This window comes from Bubalus bubalis, chromosome 8 (assembly GCF_019923935.1).
Source record: "Bubalus bubalis isolate 160015118507 breed Murrah chromosome 8, NDDB_SH_1, whole genome shotgun sequence".
Taxonomy (NCBI): domain Eukaryota; kingdom Metazoa; phylum Chordata; class Mammalia; order Artiodactyla; family Bovidae; genus Bubalus; species Bubalus bubalis.
This window is the reverse complement of record NC_059164.1, coordinates 76,939,127-76,958,060: the sequence shown is the minus strand read 5'-3', so window position 1 is coordinate 76,958,060 and position 18,934 is coordinate 76,939,127. Positions and strand designations below refer to the sequence as shown.

At 38.7% G+C, this 18,934-nt stretch overlaps 1 protein-coding gene across 12 annotated transcripts in view; it reads right to left on the bottom strand.

Moving 5' to 3' along the window:
- LOC102398106 (cytochrome c oxidase assembly factor 1 homolog) overlaps window positions 1–18,934 on the bottom strand; it is a 98,781-nt gene that overhangs the window by 34,018 nt on the left and 45,829 nt on the right. For 6 of the 12 annotated variants that reach the window (XM_006049309.3, XM_006049308.3, XM_006049310.3 and 3 more), the window contains exon 2: window positions 15,164–15,216. Coding sequence is in view for 3 of the 12 variants with exons in the window: in XM_006049306.3 (XP_006049368.1) it covers window positions 5,687–5,688 (2 nt within the window). In the remaining 9 variants the exon portion in view is untranslated. Of the gene's footprint in view, window positions 1–5,673; window positions 5,785–15,163; window positions 15,217–18,934 lie in introns of those variants that run through there. The other 6 variants (XM_006049306.3, XM_025291374.2, XM_044946805.1 and 3 more) reach the window with 3 other exon arrangements.

Below are 18,934 nucleotides of genomic sequence, written 5' to 3'. Positions count from 1 at the left end.
GTGAACTAGGTTTTGCGCATAAATCTTCCTGTTACAAAGAACTTAATGACCTGTAAAAGTATTTAAAAACATTTTTTTGAAAGCACTGAAAAATAATAAGACAGTAAAAAAATTATCAAGTCAGAAAAGTAAGAGGGGATTTCAAAAAATAGTGATGGAAAAACTAAATATTTACATTCAAAGAAAAAAAAATAAAGCTGGACACTTACCTTACAAAAACTAACTCAAAATGGATCAAAGACCTAAATGTAAGAGCTAAAAGTATAAAACTCTTCATAGACAACATAGAGAGAAAGTTCCATGACACTGAATTTGACAATGATTTCTTGGATATGACACTAAAAACATAGGCAACAAAAGGAAAAAAAAAATAGATAAACAGGACTAAATCAAAATTTTAAACTTTTGTGGATAAAAGAATACTATCAACAGAATAAAAAGGCAACCCACAGAACTGAAAAAATATTTGCAAATTACATACCTGATAAAGAATTCATATCTGGAAGCAACTCCTAATACTAAATTAAAATTGGGCAAATTAAAAAATGGGCTAAGGGACTTCCCTGGTGGTCCAGTGGTTGGGAGTCTGCCTGTCAATGCAGGGGACAAGAGCTCAATACCTGGTCCAGGAAGATTTCACATGCCATGGAGCAACTGAGTCTGTTGCTACTGAAGCCCATGCACCCTAGAGACCATGCTCTGCAATAAGAAAAGCCACTGCAATGAGAAGCCCGTGGACTGCACTAGAGAGAATCCCTGCTCACCACAAGTAGACAAAGCCCATGCAGCAACAAAGACCCCGCACAGCCAAACATAAACAAACAAAAAAAATGTAACGGGCTAAGGACTTGAATAGACACTTCTCCAAAGAAGACACACAACTAGCCAATAAGCATAAGAGAAGATGCTCAACATCACTAATCACTGGGGAAATGCAAATTAAAATCACAATAAGATACCACTTCACCCCCATTAAAAGTTATTAAAAACAAAACAAAACAGGAAACAAGTATTGATGAGGATGTGGAGAAACTGGAACCCTTGCATGCTCCTAATGAAAATGTAAAATGGTGCAGCTGTTGTGGAAAATAGTACATTGATTCCTCAAAAAATTAAAAATAGAATTACTATATGATCCAGCAATTCCACCCATGGGTATATACCCAAAAGAAATGAGAGCAAGGATTCAAACAGATACTAGTACACCCATGTTCATAGCAACATTATAAACAACAGCCAAAAGGTAGAAACAAGCAAAGTTTCCAATCGGTAGATGAGCTGATAATCAAAATGTGGTATGAGTACACACAAACATACACACAGACAGAGGAATATTATTCAGCCTTAAAAAGGAATGAGATTCTGGTACATGTTATAACATGAACCTTATTGACATTATGCTAAGTGAAACAAGCCAAACACAAAAATACAACTACTACATGATTCTACTAATATGAGGTACTTAGAATAATCAAACTCATACAAAGTAGAACAGCAGTTACCAGGTGCTGAGGTGAGTGAGATAAGGAGAATATTGTATAATGGGTTCAGTATGAGATGATGAAAAAGTTCAGGAGACAGATAGTGCTGATGTTTGTACAACAATGGGAATATATTATACGTAATGCCACTGAACTATACATTTAAAAACAGTTAAAATGGTAAATTTTATGTTATATATTTTACCTTATATATTTTACATTATGTATATTTTACCACAATTTTCCTTTAAGTGAAATGGGAATGAAAATTCAGCATGGAAAGCAAATTCTAAAGCCACATTTCCTCTGAAAGGTCCTTGCTGATCTTGAAAAATTAGAACGTTTGTTTTTATTGATTCTCAGGGTGACTGATACAGAAATAAAACTGAGGGCCTAAGCCTCTCTCATAAGAAGCTGGAATTCCAAAGAGATACAACCTTAAGTGAGAATAATCTGAAGCAGATAACAACTTTGGATCACACTGCTTTTCTCAAACTGTAAACCTGGGTTATAATGTATCCTGGATTGCAATACTCCCAAAGTGTCTGTCAAAAGCAAATGTAAATTTCCTAAGTATATACTCTATGGCCCAGAAAATATTCTTAACTTTTCAAATGTAGTATCCAAGGCCCAAATAAGGATAATGGAATACACAGGAAACTAAAAAGGAGTAAGAATTATCTGAAACAACAAAAAGGAAAAGGGGGTCAGGAAATAACTTAAGAAATCAGAATTATCAGATGTAGACCAAAAAACAATTTTGTTTTCTGTGATAGGATAAATAAAAGACAACTCTGAACTTTTAGAAGAGAACTGAAAAGTAACAGTGACAGTCACTCAGACTCTTTGCAACCCCATGGACTGCAGCCTGCCAGGCTCCTCTGTCCATGGAATTCTCCAGGCCAAAATACTGTAGCGGGTAGCTGTTCCCTTCTCCAGGGAATCTTTCCAACACAGGGATCGAATCCAGGTCTCCCACGTTGCAGTGGATTCTTTACCATCTGAGCCACCAGGGAAGCCCAGCAGAGAAGTGAAAACCATAAATGGTGACATAGATTTGAAAAAACAAAAACTGAGGCATCAAAACTCGAATAACCCCAATTAAGAACTGAATGGACAGGCTTAAAAGCAGATTGCTGTATGCTCAGTCATGTCCGACTCTTTACAACCCTTTGGACTGTAGCCTGCCAGGCTTCTCTTCCATGTGATTCGTCAGGCAAGAAGACCAAAGAGGATTGCCATTTCCTCCGCCAGGGGATCTTCCGGACCAAGAGATCTAACCCACATCTCCTGTGTCTCCTACACTGCAGGTGGATTCTTTACTGCTGAGCCACTGAGGAAGCCAAAAGCAGATTAGATGCAGCTTAAAAGATACTTAATAAATGGAAAGATAGGACAAAAGCCTAGAGGTATGCAAGACCTGGCCTGAACCAGTTTGTGAAAGTCAATTACATCCAAGTCTTTCTAACTCTGCATCAGTGAAGTCATGTTGGTTGTCTGAAACTTCCATGTTTATACTGCAAAAATCAACAAATGCTACAAATCAGGACTTTATTTTCCCCTGGAGAACCAGTTCACCAGCAAAACACTGGAAGCAACCATACAAGATTCAACACAAAGAGACAACAAGATCACAAATGCATGACAGAGGTTGAGATATGTGAAGAATATATGAGAAACTCTAATATATATTTAACTGGAGTTTCAAAGAAACTGAAGAAATTAAAGAACATGAGAATGGCAAAAGTAACATCTGATGAGAAAATGGGTACGATTTTTCCAGAACTAATGAAATCATAGGTTTAAAGAAGCCCAGTGAATCCACTACAGGATAAATAAAAAGAAATCTGCAGTGAAGACTGACCACTATAACCATTTACTTTTGAATCTATGAGTTCTTCTCTTTAAAAATTATAAATGCCATCAGAATTCAAACAGGTGGGGATTTATTTTCATTAATTTTACCTAGAACACAATGAGGCCTACACTTTGGACCTACCAATTCAGAAACCTGTCAGCCCACAGAAGTTTTCTTCTACTTTTATTTTTTGCTTTTGTTACATTTATTCTGATTTCTCCCTTAGAAATACCACACTCATCAGTTATTTTTCCTCTATCTGCCCTCAGTATTCATCATCTTTACCCTCATCATCTCACTTCCTGTCACCATTTTCTCCTTATTCTGGACAATCTCAAATACTCACTATAGGATTGATTCTGTTTTCTGTAGCATCAGCTCTGCTATTTACAACTGCCATTGCAGATTTTTATCCTGCTACTGCATTTTCAGGCTTTTTGGTTTATTTTTAATCTTCTTTCCAGTTCCTCCTAAAATCTTATTTTTTCTTATGCCTTTTTGTCTTGATTTTATAGAGGTCATATTTTTGCTTCCTTGCTGGGAATAAAATCTTACATTTCCACAAATATCTTCTGTATATCATCATAAATCATATTCATAATTATTAAGTCTTTCCTCATCATCTTTGGGCAATGGTTCCCTTCTTTGATGCTATATATTTCTTTCATAATTTCCATAAAGATTATTATCTTTGCAAAAAGAATATACACAATTTTTAAAATGGCAGAGTATGTAGATCATCCTTGATTCTCTCCATTCTTGCCACTATCCACTGGATGGTGAAATTTTGCTCACATCTTAACTTGGTCACGTTGTTAAGTTCAGTCCATAATGGTTCAGTTCAGCAAGCAATGCAACTATGCTCAACTGATTTAGATCTTCTATCATTCTCTCTTCTCATATTATGAGGAGAATTTATTACTATTACATCAGGAATGTGCTGTAGTTTGTCTTTTAACAGAAAAAAATAAGTGCTAATCTGAAATCCTAAGAGCACAACTGTTGCAGGGTTCCTCTTACCACCACTTCTACAGCTGCACTGCATCCCTGGAATGGAATATCCTAACAGTTTCCTTTCATTCTCTTCCACACTGCATATTGGAATTTTTAGCCTATGAACAGATGCACGGAGAACAGTGTTAAAGGTAGGTGTGGAGGTGCTAAGAGTCAGGAGAAATAGAGCAAATCTCTAGTCAAGTTAACTGGCTTGTAATACATCATGAAATACAAAATGTGAAGAAAACAGTAGGCTTCAGTCATTCATGGTCTCATTAGTGTGAATAAACAATGGGAATAGATTAAAACCCTTGTCTAACTTCTTCCCCTCATCTAATTTTATTCTCCAATATTAGAAGTCAAAGCATAAATATACCACTCGGGCTTTCTCAGTCTACTCCAACTTCAATGTAATAAGTAGTTAGGGGAAATGCCTCTAAAACTAAGTGGTTTACTGCTACTTAACTCTTTGGTGTTGTTCTGGAACTACCTGAGTATTTTAATGGGAAGCTGGAAGAAAACATATTACGCGTAGCTAGCCTAAAGTCAATATTTTAAACAAGTACATTTTTAAAAACAAAAAGAAACTGGTAATCTCTGTGTTTCAACATACAGTCAACTAAAATATCATGTTGACAGGTGCTGACTTATAGAGAAGGAGTAAAATAACTATAATTCCTTCACAACAAGATGAGCATCAAGACTTAAAAGGACTGTATACATTTTTAATGATCCATGATTTTATACATGGTGATGTAAACACTGACGTCTTCTCCATATCACTTAAAAGTGTGACAATCTTCTTTTTGTCCCTTTTTACATATCATGATGAAAATTTCATTAATGAAGTCAAGCTGAGCTATTTCTTACATGAGAGTGCTCCCCCACACACTTAGTGTCTAATGGATTTCCCCTAGTTAACAGCTAACATTTAATGAACCCTTCCTATGTGCCAGGTACTTCACTAAATGCTTTACATAATTAACTCATTTTTGTTTAGGAATACTATTATTATCATGAACATTTTAAAGATAGGAAACACAAAAGGGACACAAAAGTCAAATAATTTGCCAAGATTTTCATTCCACTCACTACGGCTACATCACACAATTACACCAAGTGTAGTGGCTTGAAAAACAATTTTATCACAAATGAAGTCTGTAGATCAGAGGTTTGGACAGAGCACAAAAGTAATGTACACTGTCTGAGGCTACAACTAAGAAGACTCGACAACTTGGGATGCTTCAATGGCTGGGGGTGGGAGTCATGTGGGAAATTTTCACTTGTGTATGTGACTGTTCTGCTACTGTGGTCTAGCATCTTAGCTGGAGCTGTCACCTGGAGCGCGTACATATGGCCTCTCTTGTGTCCTGTGCTTTCTCTGCAGCACGGCAGCTTCAGCACGTAGGACACCTTGAACAGCAGCACTGGGATCCAAGGGCAAGTGTCCTAGAAACAAGGCAAAGAATAAACTGTCTTTTCTGACCCAGCTTCAGACATCACTCAGCACTTTTGCGACATTCCATTAGTCATAGGCAAATCTCAAGCCTGTGCAGATTCAAGAGGAGAGGATAGAGACCCCTCCCCTCAAGGGAGGAGTATCAGCGTCATAGACTAGAAAGAGCAGGGGGCTGGAAATGCAGCCATATTTGGAAAATACAATATACCACCATCTGAGAGCAGAGATTCCCAGTGTTATGTTCTTAATGACCATACTCAACTGCAAGATTACAAACCGGCACTCTTTATGGCACTAACAATCGCGCTCTTGACCCAGTCCAAAAGACTGTGTATATGCAATGCCAGAATTCCAGAAAAACATCTACTTCTGCTTCACTGACTACGCTAAGGCCTTTACTGTATGGATAACAATTAATTGTGGAAAATTCTTAAAAGAGATGGCATACCAGACCACCTTACCTACCTCCTCAGGGAGGTAGGTAGATTTGTATATGCAGGTCAAGGAGCAATAGTTAGAACCGGACATGGAACAACAGACTGGTTCAAAATTGAGAAAGGAGTTCATCAAGGCTGTATATTGTCACTCTGCTTATTTAACTTACATGCAGGGTATGTCATGAGAAATGCCAGGCTGGATGACTCACAAGCTGGAATCAACACTGCAGGAAGAAACATCAAGAACCTAAAACATGCAGATGATACCCCTCTAATGGCAAAAAGCAAAGAGGAACTAAAGAGCTTCTTGATGAGGGTGAAAAAGGAGAGTAGAAAAGCTGGCTTAAAACTAAACATTCAGAAAACTAAGATCATAGCATCCGGTCCCATCACTTCATAGCAAAAAGATGGGGAAAAACTGAAAACAACAGAAGATTTTATTTTCTTGGGCTCCAAAATCACTGTGGATGGTGACTGCAGCCATGAAGCCATGAAATTAAAAGATGCTTGCTCCTTGGAAGGAGAGCTATGACAAACCTAGACAGCATATTACAAAGCAGAAACATTACTTTGCCGACAAAGGTCCATAAAATCAAAGCTATGGTTTTTCCAGTAAACCATATCACATCATCCACAGATGTGAGAGTTGGACCATAAAGAAGGCTGAGCACCAAAGAATTGATGCTTTCAAACTGTGGTACTGGAGAAGACTCTTGAGAGTCCCTTGAACTTCAAGGAGAACAAACTAGTCAATCTTAAATGAAATCAATCCTGAATATTCACTGGAAGGACTGATGCTAAAGTTTCAATACTTTGGCTGCTGCTGCTGCGTCGCTTCAGTCGTCTCCGACCCTGTGCGACCCCATAGACGGCAGCCCACCAGGCTCCCCTGTCCCTGGGATTCTCCAGGCAAGAACACTGGAGTGGGTTGCCATTTCCTCCTCCAATGCATGCAAGTAAAAAGTGAAAGTACCTGATGCTAAAAGCCCACACATTGGAGAAGATTTTGATACTAGGAAAGATGGAGAGCAGGAGGAGAAGGGGGTGAAAGAGGAGGATGAGACGATTGGATGGCATCATTGACACAACGGACATGAGTTTGAGCAAAGTCCAGGGGATAGTAAAGGACAGGGAAGCCTGGCATGCTGCTGCTCACGGGATTGCAAAGAGTTGGACATGACTTAGCGACTGAACAACAACAACGATGCCATTCACAATTTGGAATGGGCAAAGGGACCAAGAGGAGAAGGAGTTCTGAAGAGGGTTCTTTAGGCTACATTCCCTTCAAGTCCATTCCCCTCTGGAAGCCATCAGTGAAGACAGGATTCTCTACACCACCAAGAAAACAAAGTGTCTCTTATAATCTCTCCACCATGATAGTATTTTGTGGTACTCAATTCCATCATAAAAATCATTTTAACTGTTTCTGAAAGACAGAAAGGGATGCCCCATGGACATCCTACTGTCATAGACTCGACCTCTGGTCTGCACACCATCTCTGATGTCGAATACGACAAACCTAACCCAAATCACACCTTGATTTCTGAGGTCACAGTAAAACTTCCACAAGATCCACATTATTTACAAATAAATCAACAAATATTTCATATTCAGATGGGAATCTGCATGTCTAAGAGCAAGTTTCCAGAACTTTTTGGAAAGTAGAGGAACTGGAGGAGCCATTCAAAGCAAATAATCTCTTTTTTAATCTTACCACTGATTCCTCTGACAATTTCAAGGGGTTTGGAAAAACTAGAGCAGAACTGCGAGACTGGAGAATCAGACTATTCAGAGACTCTCCAATGTTAAATCTTTCAGAATCAGATCCCTGGCACAAAGCCAGGTGAACAAAAGGTGCAAACTGACTCACTGGACTAAAATCCCACCCTTCAACAGCTGCCAGGAAGAATATTGTTTTAAAATGGTATGGTTATTATTTGGGCTGTGAACAAACACCTTCCCATTAACAGCCTCTCAGATTATTATTCTGCAAAATCTTGGTGTTACCAAGGAATTTCGTGAAATCTGTTGGGGTTTCCTTTGTTTTGTTAAAAATAATAAAATTATCATTGACTCCAATAAACTGTTGGTTGCTACAAAGGGAAAAACCAAGAATGCCTTCTACCTCATCTGGTTTACACACTAGGTAAAAGCATGAAAACACTGTGGCAACATTAGCATAACTAGTTAAGTGTTACTGATTTGAAAATACTGTATAGTAGCAATTTTTAAAAAAACAAAAACTGGTTTACTCGTTTAAGCTTTCATTTTGAATACAATTTCAATTAACACAAACAACTTGGGCTGGCCTATTAAAACAACCAAAGAGAAGAGGAGACGTTTAATGAATAAACTCTCTGGTAAACACTTTGTCTACATGGATTTTTCCAGAGGTACTGTGTTCTGGCTACGTGAGACTGCCTTTGTTTCTTTCAATAAATCAAAGAAAGGAAAAAGGTGGGAAGGGGAAAGTGACAATCACACTTAATCCAGGCTGCCATATGTCACTTTTTGTCCTTTGCTGGTTCATTGATTATTCATGAATTCACTACCTGAAAAGTGCTATATTTATCTTTACAGCCACAAAGCTGTCAATTCAGTTCCAAGTATGCCTGCCTTTGTTTTCAATGAAATGCACAGTCTGGGTAACGGTCTTTTGCACATGACACTGCCCTAGGCCATAAAACAAGTATTAAAAAATTGACATAATATAGGTGAAATTTCAGTGTTGATACTGGCCTGAGCCTTATTATTATTTTGTAATGACTGTTTTATCAAAAGAAACATGAAGTAGTCTTGGCTTTTAAAGCCTTCGGCCTCTAAGGATTTCCAGAGAGGCCCTAAACCCTACTCCCTCCTCTATTTTGTTATCAATGGTCTTACTGTTCCCATTTCTTTTCTTCTTTTATACCTGCTTGTTTCTGGTATAGCAGAGGTATAGTATCCTCTGCTATTAAGTTACCTGCTCAAAGCTACCTAAATTCCAACCACTGCTTTCCGGGGATGCATTACCTCACTCTAGTTCAGAATCTGCCTCAAGGTTTCCTTTTCCCACATACAGTCACTGCCTTGAAGAATTCCACAGGTCATTTAAATTTCAACTTGTTTGCCAGCACCTAGGGAAGACATACTTTTAAAAAAGCAAAGAGATACTCAGCTTTCAACACTACCTACCAGGCAAGAAGACAGGGAAAACAAGCTTGCCTAAAGACATTTTAAATGTTTCCCTGGTTGGCTTCAAGCTTAAAACCACCACCACAAATCCATCACCTTTGTCCTGGAGAAGAAAGGTCAGAGGGAGAAAATAGATTACAAATATACCTGCATCCTAAAAATTCTGTGATTGGCTTAAAGGATAAAAAAGCGAACTGGAATCTCCACCAAATTACTGTCATTTCAAAGTTTTATGATAATAAAGCCAAAAAGGTAAACTCAATTTATTTTTCCCTAGGTGTGCTCAACAACAATTTTGACATGAAAGTTCAAACATGTGATAAATGTTAACAGTAAGTGACAGGGCAAAGACCTTATCCAAAGAGAAAAAAGCCCTTCATAAATAGTTTCAATATATCATGCATTCTTCCATGTTTTATTTCAATTAATCTTTTGAGGATCCCCAAACCTAAAAGTCTCTGATTCAAGAATGTGATTAAGATCTGAAACTCCGTTAACAGGAAAATGAGGCAGAGGGAGACTTAGTATTTTAGAACTCCATTATGATGTAAGACTAAGTCATCAAATTCCTCCCATGATTAACATATGAGATCAATGTTCATGTCTAAGAAAGCAAAAGGAAAAAGGATTCAAACTAAAAACAAGCTTTAGTCTTTTCATGTTTTAAAAAGTAATTTAACTGCTGAGATTTTCATGTGCTTAATTGTTTTATAGGATTATCTACCTTTAGAAGCCCCTAACCTGTCTGCTCTTTACCAAATGCATTACTACTTGTTCAGTCATCCAGGATTCAAACCTGGGCCTCCTCTGTCACCTAGCTTTCATTAGTCAGGATTAAGTTCGACCACATATGACAAGAGCAAAAACAGACAACAGATAAAGCCAATGGCTTACACAAGGTAATTGCATTCTCACGAAAAAAGAAGCCCAGATGCAGCTGGGCCAGTGTGTACAGGTTCACAGCGCCAGGCTTTTTCCCTCTTGATGCTGTGTCATTCTCAAAACATGTCCCCACCTTTAAGGCCCAGGGTAGCTGCTTGGGTGCCTGCTATCACATGCCTATAATAGCCAGTAGGAAAGAGCAGAAGCAGGGTTCAATCCTTCTAATAACACTTTCTAGAAGTTGCACACAGCACTTCTTTCATCTCACTAAACTGAATTTAGTGATATGGTCACATCTAGCTACAAAAAAAACTTGATTTTCAATCCTTTCATTGGGCAACAACAGTATGTCCAACTGAAAATCTGGGTTCTATTTTACAAAGAAAATGTTTTCCAGGATGAGCACAGTCAGTCTTAGGGATACTTCTTACTCCACACATCAGTCCTCTCAGCTCTTCTCCACTATTTAGCTAAGTCAATCCTATCAGCATGGTTGTAATTCGCTTCATCATCATCTCTGCCTGAACGATAACATCTTGACTGAGTTCCTTGAGCCAAATGAAAATGAGGGGAAAACAGAGAGACTGGCTGCAGTCTGGTGTTTGTGCATTTGTGGATAGTCTTGCTGAGCTTTAGTGGTCAGAGATGAAGAGATGAGGGTCCTGAGAAGGAAATCTGTCCATATGTCAGGAAACACTTCTCAGTGGAAAGAATAAAAAAAAAAAAAAAAAAAAAAAAACAGAGAAAAAATATTAACAACATTCTATACTCAACACAAATATTTTTCACAAATGAAAGCAAAATAAAAACTTTTGCAGATAAATAAAAGCTGATAGAATTCACTGAAAACAGACATGCACTATGAGAAATTTTTTAATTGAAACATTTGAAATATACTGATGAAAGTAATCAAAGATAACAGATGGAAATATGTATCATGTTCTTGGATTGGAAGAATCAATATTGTGAAAATGACCATACTACCCAAAGCATTTTACAGATTCAGGGCAATGTCTATCAAACTACTAATGGCATTTTCCACAGAATTAGAACAAAAAATTTTACAATTTGTATGGAAACACAAAAGACCCTCAAGAGCCAAAGCTATCTTGAGAAAGAAAAAGAGCTGGAGGAATCAGGCTCCCAGACTTCGGGCTGTACTACAAAGCTATAGTAATCAAGATAGTATGGTACTGACACAAAAACAGAAATATAGATGAATGGAATAAGATAGAAAGCCTACAGATAAACCCACATATCTATGGTCACCTAATCTTTGACAAAAGAAACAAGAATATACAATGGAGAAAAGACAGTCTCTTCAATAAGTGGAGCTAGGAATACAAGAAAGCTACATGTAAAAAGAATGAAATTAGAGCACTCCCTAAAACCATACACACTCCAGTATTCTTGCCTGGAGAATTCCATGGACAGAAGAGCCTGGTGAGCTATAGTCCGTGGGGTCGCAAAGAGGCAGACATGACTAAGTGACTAACACTTAAACCTGCTATCTCCTGCATTAGGAGGCAAATTCTTTACCAAAGGAAAGGAAGCCCAAAGGAAGCCATAAATAAGACAAAAAGACAACCGCAGAATGTAAGAAAATATCTGCAAATAAAGCAACTGACAAGGAATTAATCTCCAAAATATACAAACAGCTCATATAGATCAATATCAAAAAAAACCAAACAACCCAATCAAAAAAATGGGCAGAAGACTAAATTGACATTTTTCCAAAGAAGACTTCCATACGGCAAAAAAGCACATGAAATGATGCTCAACATCGCTGCTGAAAGTGAAAGTCGCTCAGTCGTGTCCGACTCTTTGTGACACCGTGGACTATACAGTTCATGGAATTCTCCAGGCCAGAATACTGGAGTGGGTAGCCTTTCCCTTCTCCAGGGAATCTTCCCAACCCAGGGATAGAACCCAGGTCTTCTGCATTGCAGGCATATTCTTTACCAGCTGAACCACCAGGGAAACCCAAGAATACTGGAGTGGGTAGCCTATCCCTTCGTCAGTGGATCTTTCTGACTCAAGAATCAAACCAGGGTCTCCTGCATTACAGGCAGACTCTTCACCAGCTGAGCTACCATGGAAGCCCAATATCACTATTAGAGAAATGCAAATGAAAACTACAATGAGGTATCACTTCACACAGGTCTGAATGGTCATCACCAAAAATTTCATAAACAATAAATATTGGAGACGGTGTGGAGAAAATGGAACTCTACACTGTTGGTTGGAATGTAAACTGGTACAACCACTATGGAGAACAGTATGGAGGTTCCTCAAAAAACTAAACACAGAACTACCATATGACTCAGCAATCCCACTCCTGGGCATACTCCTGGAGAAAAATACAATTTAAAAGATACATGATGTACGTCCCACCCCCAGTGTTCATTGCAGTACTATTTACAATAGCCAGGACATGGAAGTAACCCAAATCTCTATCAGCAGAGGAATGGATAAAGAAAATGTGGTACATTTATACAGTGGAATATTAGTCAGCCACAAAAAGGAACGAAATGGTGCCATAAGATGTGGATAGACCTAGAAACAGTCATACAGTATGAAGTAAGTCAGAAAGAGAAAAACAAATATTGTATATTAATGCATATATGTGGAATCTAGAAAAATGGCATAGATGAACTTATTTGCAAAGCAGAAATAGAGACACAGAGAACAAATGTATGAGTACCAAGAGGGGAAGGGGGAGTTGGTAAGGATGGGAGATTGGGATATATACACTACTAATGAAATAACTTTAGTCAGCTTTCATTCCAATCCCAAAGAAAGGGAATGCCAAAGAATGCTCAAACTACCGCACAACTGTACTCATCTCACACGCTGGTAAAGTAATGTTTAAAATTCTCCAAGCCAGGCTTCAGCAGTACGTGAACCGTGAACTTCCAGATGTTCAAGCTGGTTTTAGAAAAGGCAGAGGAACCAGAGATCAAATTGCAAATATCCACTGGATCATCGAAAAAGCAAGAGAGTTCCAGAAAAACATCTATTTCTGCTTTATTGACTATGCCAAAGCCTTTGACTGTGTGGATCACAATAAACTGTGCAAAATTCTGAAAGAGATGGGAATACCAGACTACCTTACCTGCCTCTTGAGAAACCTATATGCAGGTCAGGAAGCAACAGTTAGAACTGGACATGGAACAACAGACTGGTTCCAAATACGAAAAGGAGTTCATCAAGGCTGTATATTGTCACCCTGCTTATTTAACTTATATGCAGAGTACATCATGAGAAACGCTGGACTAGAGGAAGCACAGCTGGAATCAAGATTGCCTGGAGAAATATCAATAACCTCAGATATGCAGATGACACCACCCTTATGGCAGAAAGTAAAGAGGAACTAAAAAGCCTCTTGATGAAAGTGAAAGAGTAGAGTGAAAAAGTTGGCTTAAAGCTCAACATTCAGAAAACGAAGATCACGGCATCTGGTCCCATCACTTCATGGGAAAGAGATGGGGGAACAGTGGAAACAGTGTCAGACTTTATTTTTTTGGGCTCCAAAATCACTGCAGATAGTGACTGCAGCCATGAAATTAAAAGACGCTTACTCCTTGGAAGGAAAGTTATGACCAACCTAGATAGCATATTCAAAAGCAGAGACATTACTTTGCCAACAAAGGTCCGTCTAGTCATGGTTTTTCCAGTGGTCATGTATGGATGTGAGAGTTGGACTGTGAAGAAAGCTGAGTGCTGAAGAATTGATGCTTTTAAACTGTGGTGCTGGAGAAGACTCTTGAGAGTCCCTTGGACTGCAAGGAGATCCAACCAGTCCATCCTAAAGGAGATCAGTCCTGGAAGTTCATTGGAAGGACTGATGCTGAAGCTGAAACTCCAATACTCTGGCCACCTCATGCGAAGAGTTGTCTCATTGGAAAAGACCCTGATGCTGGGAGGGATTGGGGGCAAGAGGAGAAGGGGACGGCAGAGGATGAGATTGCTGGATGGCATCACCGACTCAATGGACTCGAGTCTGGGTAAACTCTGGGAGTTGGTGATGGACAGGGAGGCCTGGCATGCTGCGATTCTTGGGGTCACAAAGAGTCGGACACAACTGAGCGACTGAACTGAACTAAATGAAATAACTAATAAGAATGAACTATATAGCACAGGGAATTCTACTCAAAGCTCTGTGGTGACCCAAATGGGAAGGAAATCCAAGGAAGACAGGATATATGAATACATGTGGCTGATTCAGTTTGCTGTACAGCAGAAACTAACAACATTATAAAGCAACTATACTTCAGCAAAAATATATGACATATAACATCGTGTAAATTTAAGGTGTACAATTTATATTGTAATACAATTGCCTTTGTAGCAATAATCACCTTTATCACATTATATAACTATTTTCTTTTAGTGGTTGGAATAACTGAGTTTGTTTCTTAGCAAGTTTGATGATTGTAACAATATTATCTGTAGTCTCTGTACTATGCATTAATTCTCTACCACTTATTTAACTACTTGGTAGCAAGTCTGTCCTCTTAAACATCTTTCCTATCCATCCACCTACGATCCTCTGGTAACCAACATTTTACTCTGTTTCTATGAGTTTGTTTTTTTCCGATTCTTCATATAAAAGATATACAGTATTTGTCTTTCTCTGACTTATCTCATGAGAAATATTAAAGTTCTTCTAGCAGAAGAAAAATACCAAATGGAAACTTGTAACTACAAAAAAGCCAGAGAGGCCTACAATGTAATACACATGGCAAAATGCTAAGGACATTTTTCTCTCAATTTTAATCTTTTTAAAGGTTAATTGAAATGACATCAGCAAGATGGCACAAGAGTTTTCTACTGCCATTTCCCCAAAGACCAACTGACTAGGACAATCACCTACCGAGAAGGCAGCTTTTGTAGAACTCCGGAGTCCAGCAGAGAAGCTCCAGGACACTATGGGAGCAAAATAAAACAGGGATTAGATGTAGAAGTAAAAGGACCACGTTACCCGTTCCCCCACGGTGGTGCAGCTCAGGATCTCTCGCCAGCAATTTTTCCCACCATGGAATGTTTGAGGGCATGCGAGTGAGTACTCAGCTTCCCCAGCTGGACAGCATACTGCCAAAAGGACCCACTTCTTTCCTGCCCCATCTAGGGGTACTGAGGTGAATGTACAACTGAGGGGCAGGGAGGGGCTGCCAGAGCCCGAGATGTGTCAAAGTAACATGGATCCTACTAACCATTTCGAAGACAGCATCAAGTCCACAGCTGAACTGCTGGGGAGGCCTCACCTTCAGTAACCTCAACGATCTGTGCACCTCACTCACACACACTCTCCCACCCAGTGGCAGGCTTCCCCCTGCTCCACACTTTCATGAGGGATGTGTTCAACACTCTGCATGCAACTAAAATTGTGTATAAAAAGATGTAAATACAATGGAATAATATTAAGCCATTAAAAAAAACACACACAAGGAAATCCTATCATTTGCAACAACCTGGATGAAACTGGAGGACATTATGCTAAGTGAGATAACCCAGAGAAATAAAAAGAAATATTGCATAATCTCAAATACTGGACAATCTTAAAAGAAAGCTGAACTCACAGAAACAGAGTGGTAGGGTGGTTGCCGGAGACTGGGGAAATGGAGAGAGGTTAAAGGGTACAAACTTTCAGTTATTAGATGAAAAAGTCCTGAGAATCTAAGTACAGCATGACTACCGCAAAAACAGCACAATGAAAGTACAGAATGGTGATTATATTCTGTATTAGATAACTGAAATTTGCTGAGAGTAGATATTAAAGGTTGTCACACACACACACACACCCCCACACACACAATCACTAAGGTAATGGTTAAGTTGATTCTGGAAATACTTTCACAATCTATATCAATATCAAATCATCACGTTGCACACTTTAAATATAGTTTTGTAAATTATACCTCAAAAGCTGGAAAAAACTAACTGGCTCTTTAAAGAAAGTTCAATAATTAGGTATGTGGTTTATAACAAGTAGAAGTAAAATGTGATACAATAACATAAGATGAGGATGCAGAATTGAAGTATACTGTGTAAGATTCCTGTGTGAAATAGTATATCACTTAAAGATAAATTAATAATTAGCTATATAAACTCTAGAGTAACTACTAAAAAGTAAAACAAAAGGTACAGCTAATAAGCCAATAATGGAGATAGAATGGAATCACAAAAAAATACTGTTAATCCAAAAGAAACAAGGAAAACATGAAGAAAGAGGAATAAAGATGAGACATTTAGAAAACAGAGAACAAGATGGGAAACTTTAAATTGATCATGTTGATAATAAATGCAAATTGTCTAAACATTATGCTTAAATGTCAGAGATCATCCTAATGGAAAAAAGAAAAAAAGCAAGACTCAACAACATACCATCTGCAGAATTAGCTGATCAACAACACTCACCAAAGTCTCTAAGGCCTATAAAAATTTAAAATATCTTCTTCCTTATACCTGGGAAATTACTTGATGGAGAAGGAAGGAGGGCCCAAAAGGGGCTAAGAAATCTTCACAGTGAGTCAAGAAATTTTGCATCAATAAAAAATTTCCCTTCCAGACAAGGAACAAGACCTGGAAGTGATATATAGATTCAAGGCATTAGCTCTGATAGAGTGCATGAAGAACTGTAGATGAGGGTTCGTGACACTGTGCAGGAGGCAGTGATCAAGACCATCCCCAAGAAAAAGTAACGCAAAAAGGCACAATGGTGGTCTGAGGAGGCCTTACAAATACCTGAGAAAAGAAGAGAAGCGAAAGACAAATGAGAAAAGGAAAGAAATACCCATCTGAATGCAGAGTTCCAAAGGAATAGAAACGAGAGAAAAGAAAGCCCTCATCAGTGATCAATGCAAAGAAATAGAGGAAAACAATAAAATGGAAAAGCCTAGAGATCACTTCAAGAAAATTAGAGATACCAAGGAAACATTTCATGCAAAGATGGGCTCAATAAAGAACAGAAATGGTATGGACCTAACAGAAGTAGAAGATATTAAGAAGAGGTGGCAAGAGTACACAGAAGAACTGTACAAAAAATGATCTTAATGACCCAGATAACCACGATGGTGTGATCACTCACCTAGAGCCAGACATCCTGGAATACTAAGTCAAGTGGGCCTCAGGAAGCATCACTACAAACAAAGCTAATGGAGGTGATGGAATTCCAGTTGAGCTATTTCAAATCTAAAAGATGATGCTGTGAAAATGCTACACTCAATATGCCAGCAAATGTGGAAAACTCAGCAGTGGCCACAGGACTGGAAAAGGTCAGTTTTCATTCCAATCCCAAAGAAAGGTAATGCCAAAGAATGCTCAAACTACCGCACAATTTTACTCATCTCACATGCCAGTAAATTAATGCTCAAAATTCACCAAGCCAGGCTTCAACAGTATGTGAACTGCGAACTTCCAGATGTTCAAGCTGGATTTAGAAAAGTCAGAGACCCAGAGACCAAATTCCCAACATCTGCTGGATCATTGAAAACGCAAGGGAGTTCCATAAAAACATCTACTTCTGCTTTATTAACTATACCAAAGCCTTTGACTATGCGGACCACAACAAACTGGAAAATTCTTCAAGAAATGGGAATAACAGACCACCTTACCTGCCTCCTGAGAAATCTGTGTGCAGGTCAAGAAGCAACAGTTAAAACTGGACAAGGAACGATGGACTGGTTCCAAATTGGGAAAGGAGTATGTCAAGGCTGTATATTGTCACCCTGCTTATTTAACTTCTATGCAGAGTCAGTCAGTCAGTCCAGTCGCGTCCGACTCTTTGGGACCCCATGGACTGCAGCACTCCAGGACTCCCTGTCCATCACCAACTCCCAGAGCTTGCTCAAACTCATGTCCATCTAGTTGGTGATGCCATGAAACCATCTCATCCTCTGTTGTCCCCTTCTCGCCCTGCCTTCAATCTTTCTCAGCATCAGGGTCTTTTCCAGTGAGTCAGTTCTTTGCATCAGGTGGCCAAAGTATTGGAGTTTCAGCTTCAGCATTAGTCCTTCCAATGAATATTCAGGACTGACTTCCTTTAGGATGAACTGGTTGAATCTCCTTGCAGTCCAAGGGACTCTCAAGAGTCTTCTCCAACAACACAGTTCAAAAGCATCAATTCTTTGGCACTCAGCTTTCTTTATAATCCAACTCAGACATTCATACAAAACTATGGGAAAAACCATAGCTTTAACTAGACAGACTTTTGGAGGCAAAGTATGTCTCTGCTTTTTAATATGCTGTCTAGGTTGGTCATAACTTTTCTTCCAAGGAGTAAGCATCTTTTGATGGCTGCAGTCACTATCTGCAGTGATTTTGGAACCCAAGAAAAGAAAGTCTCTGTTTCCACTGTTTCCCCATCTATTTGCCATGAAGTGATGGAATCAGATGCCCTGATCTTAATTTTCTGAATGCTGAGTTTTAACCCAACTTTTTCGCTGTCCTCTTTCATTGTCATCAAGAGGCTGTTTAGTTCTTCCTCGCTTTCTGCCTTAAGGGTGGTATCATCTGCATATCTGAAGTTATTCATATTTCACCCAGCAATCTTGATTCCAGCTTCTGCTTCATCCAGCCCACCATTTCTCATGATACACTCTGCATATAATTTAAATAAGCAGGGTGACAATATACAGCCTTGCTA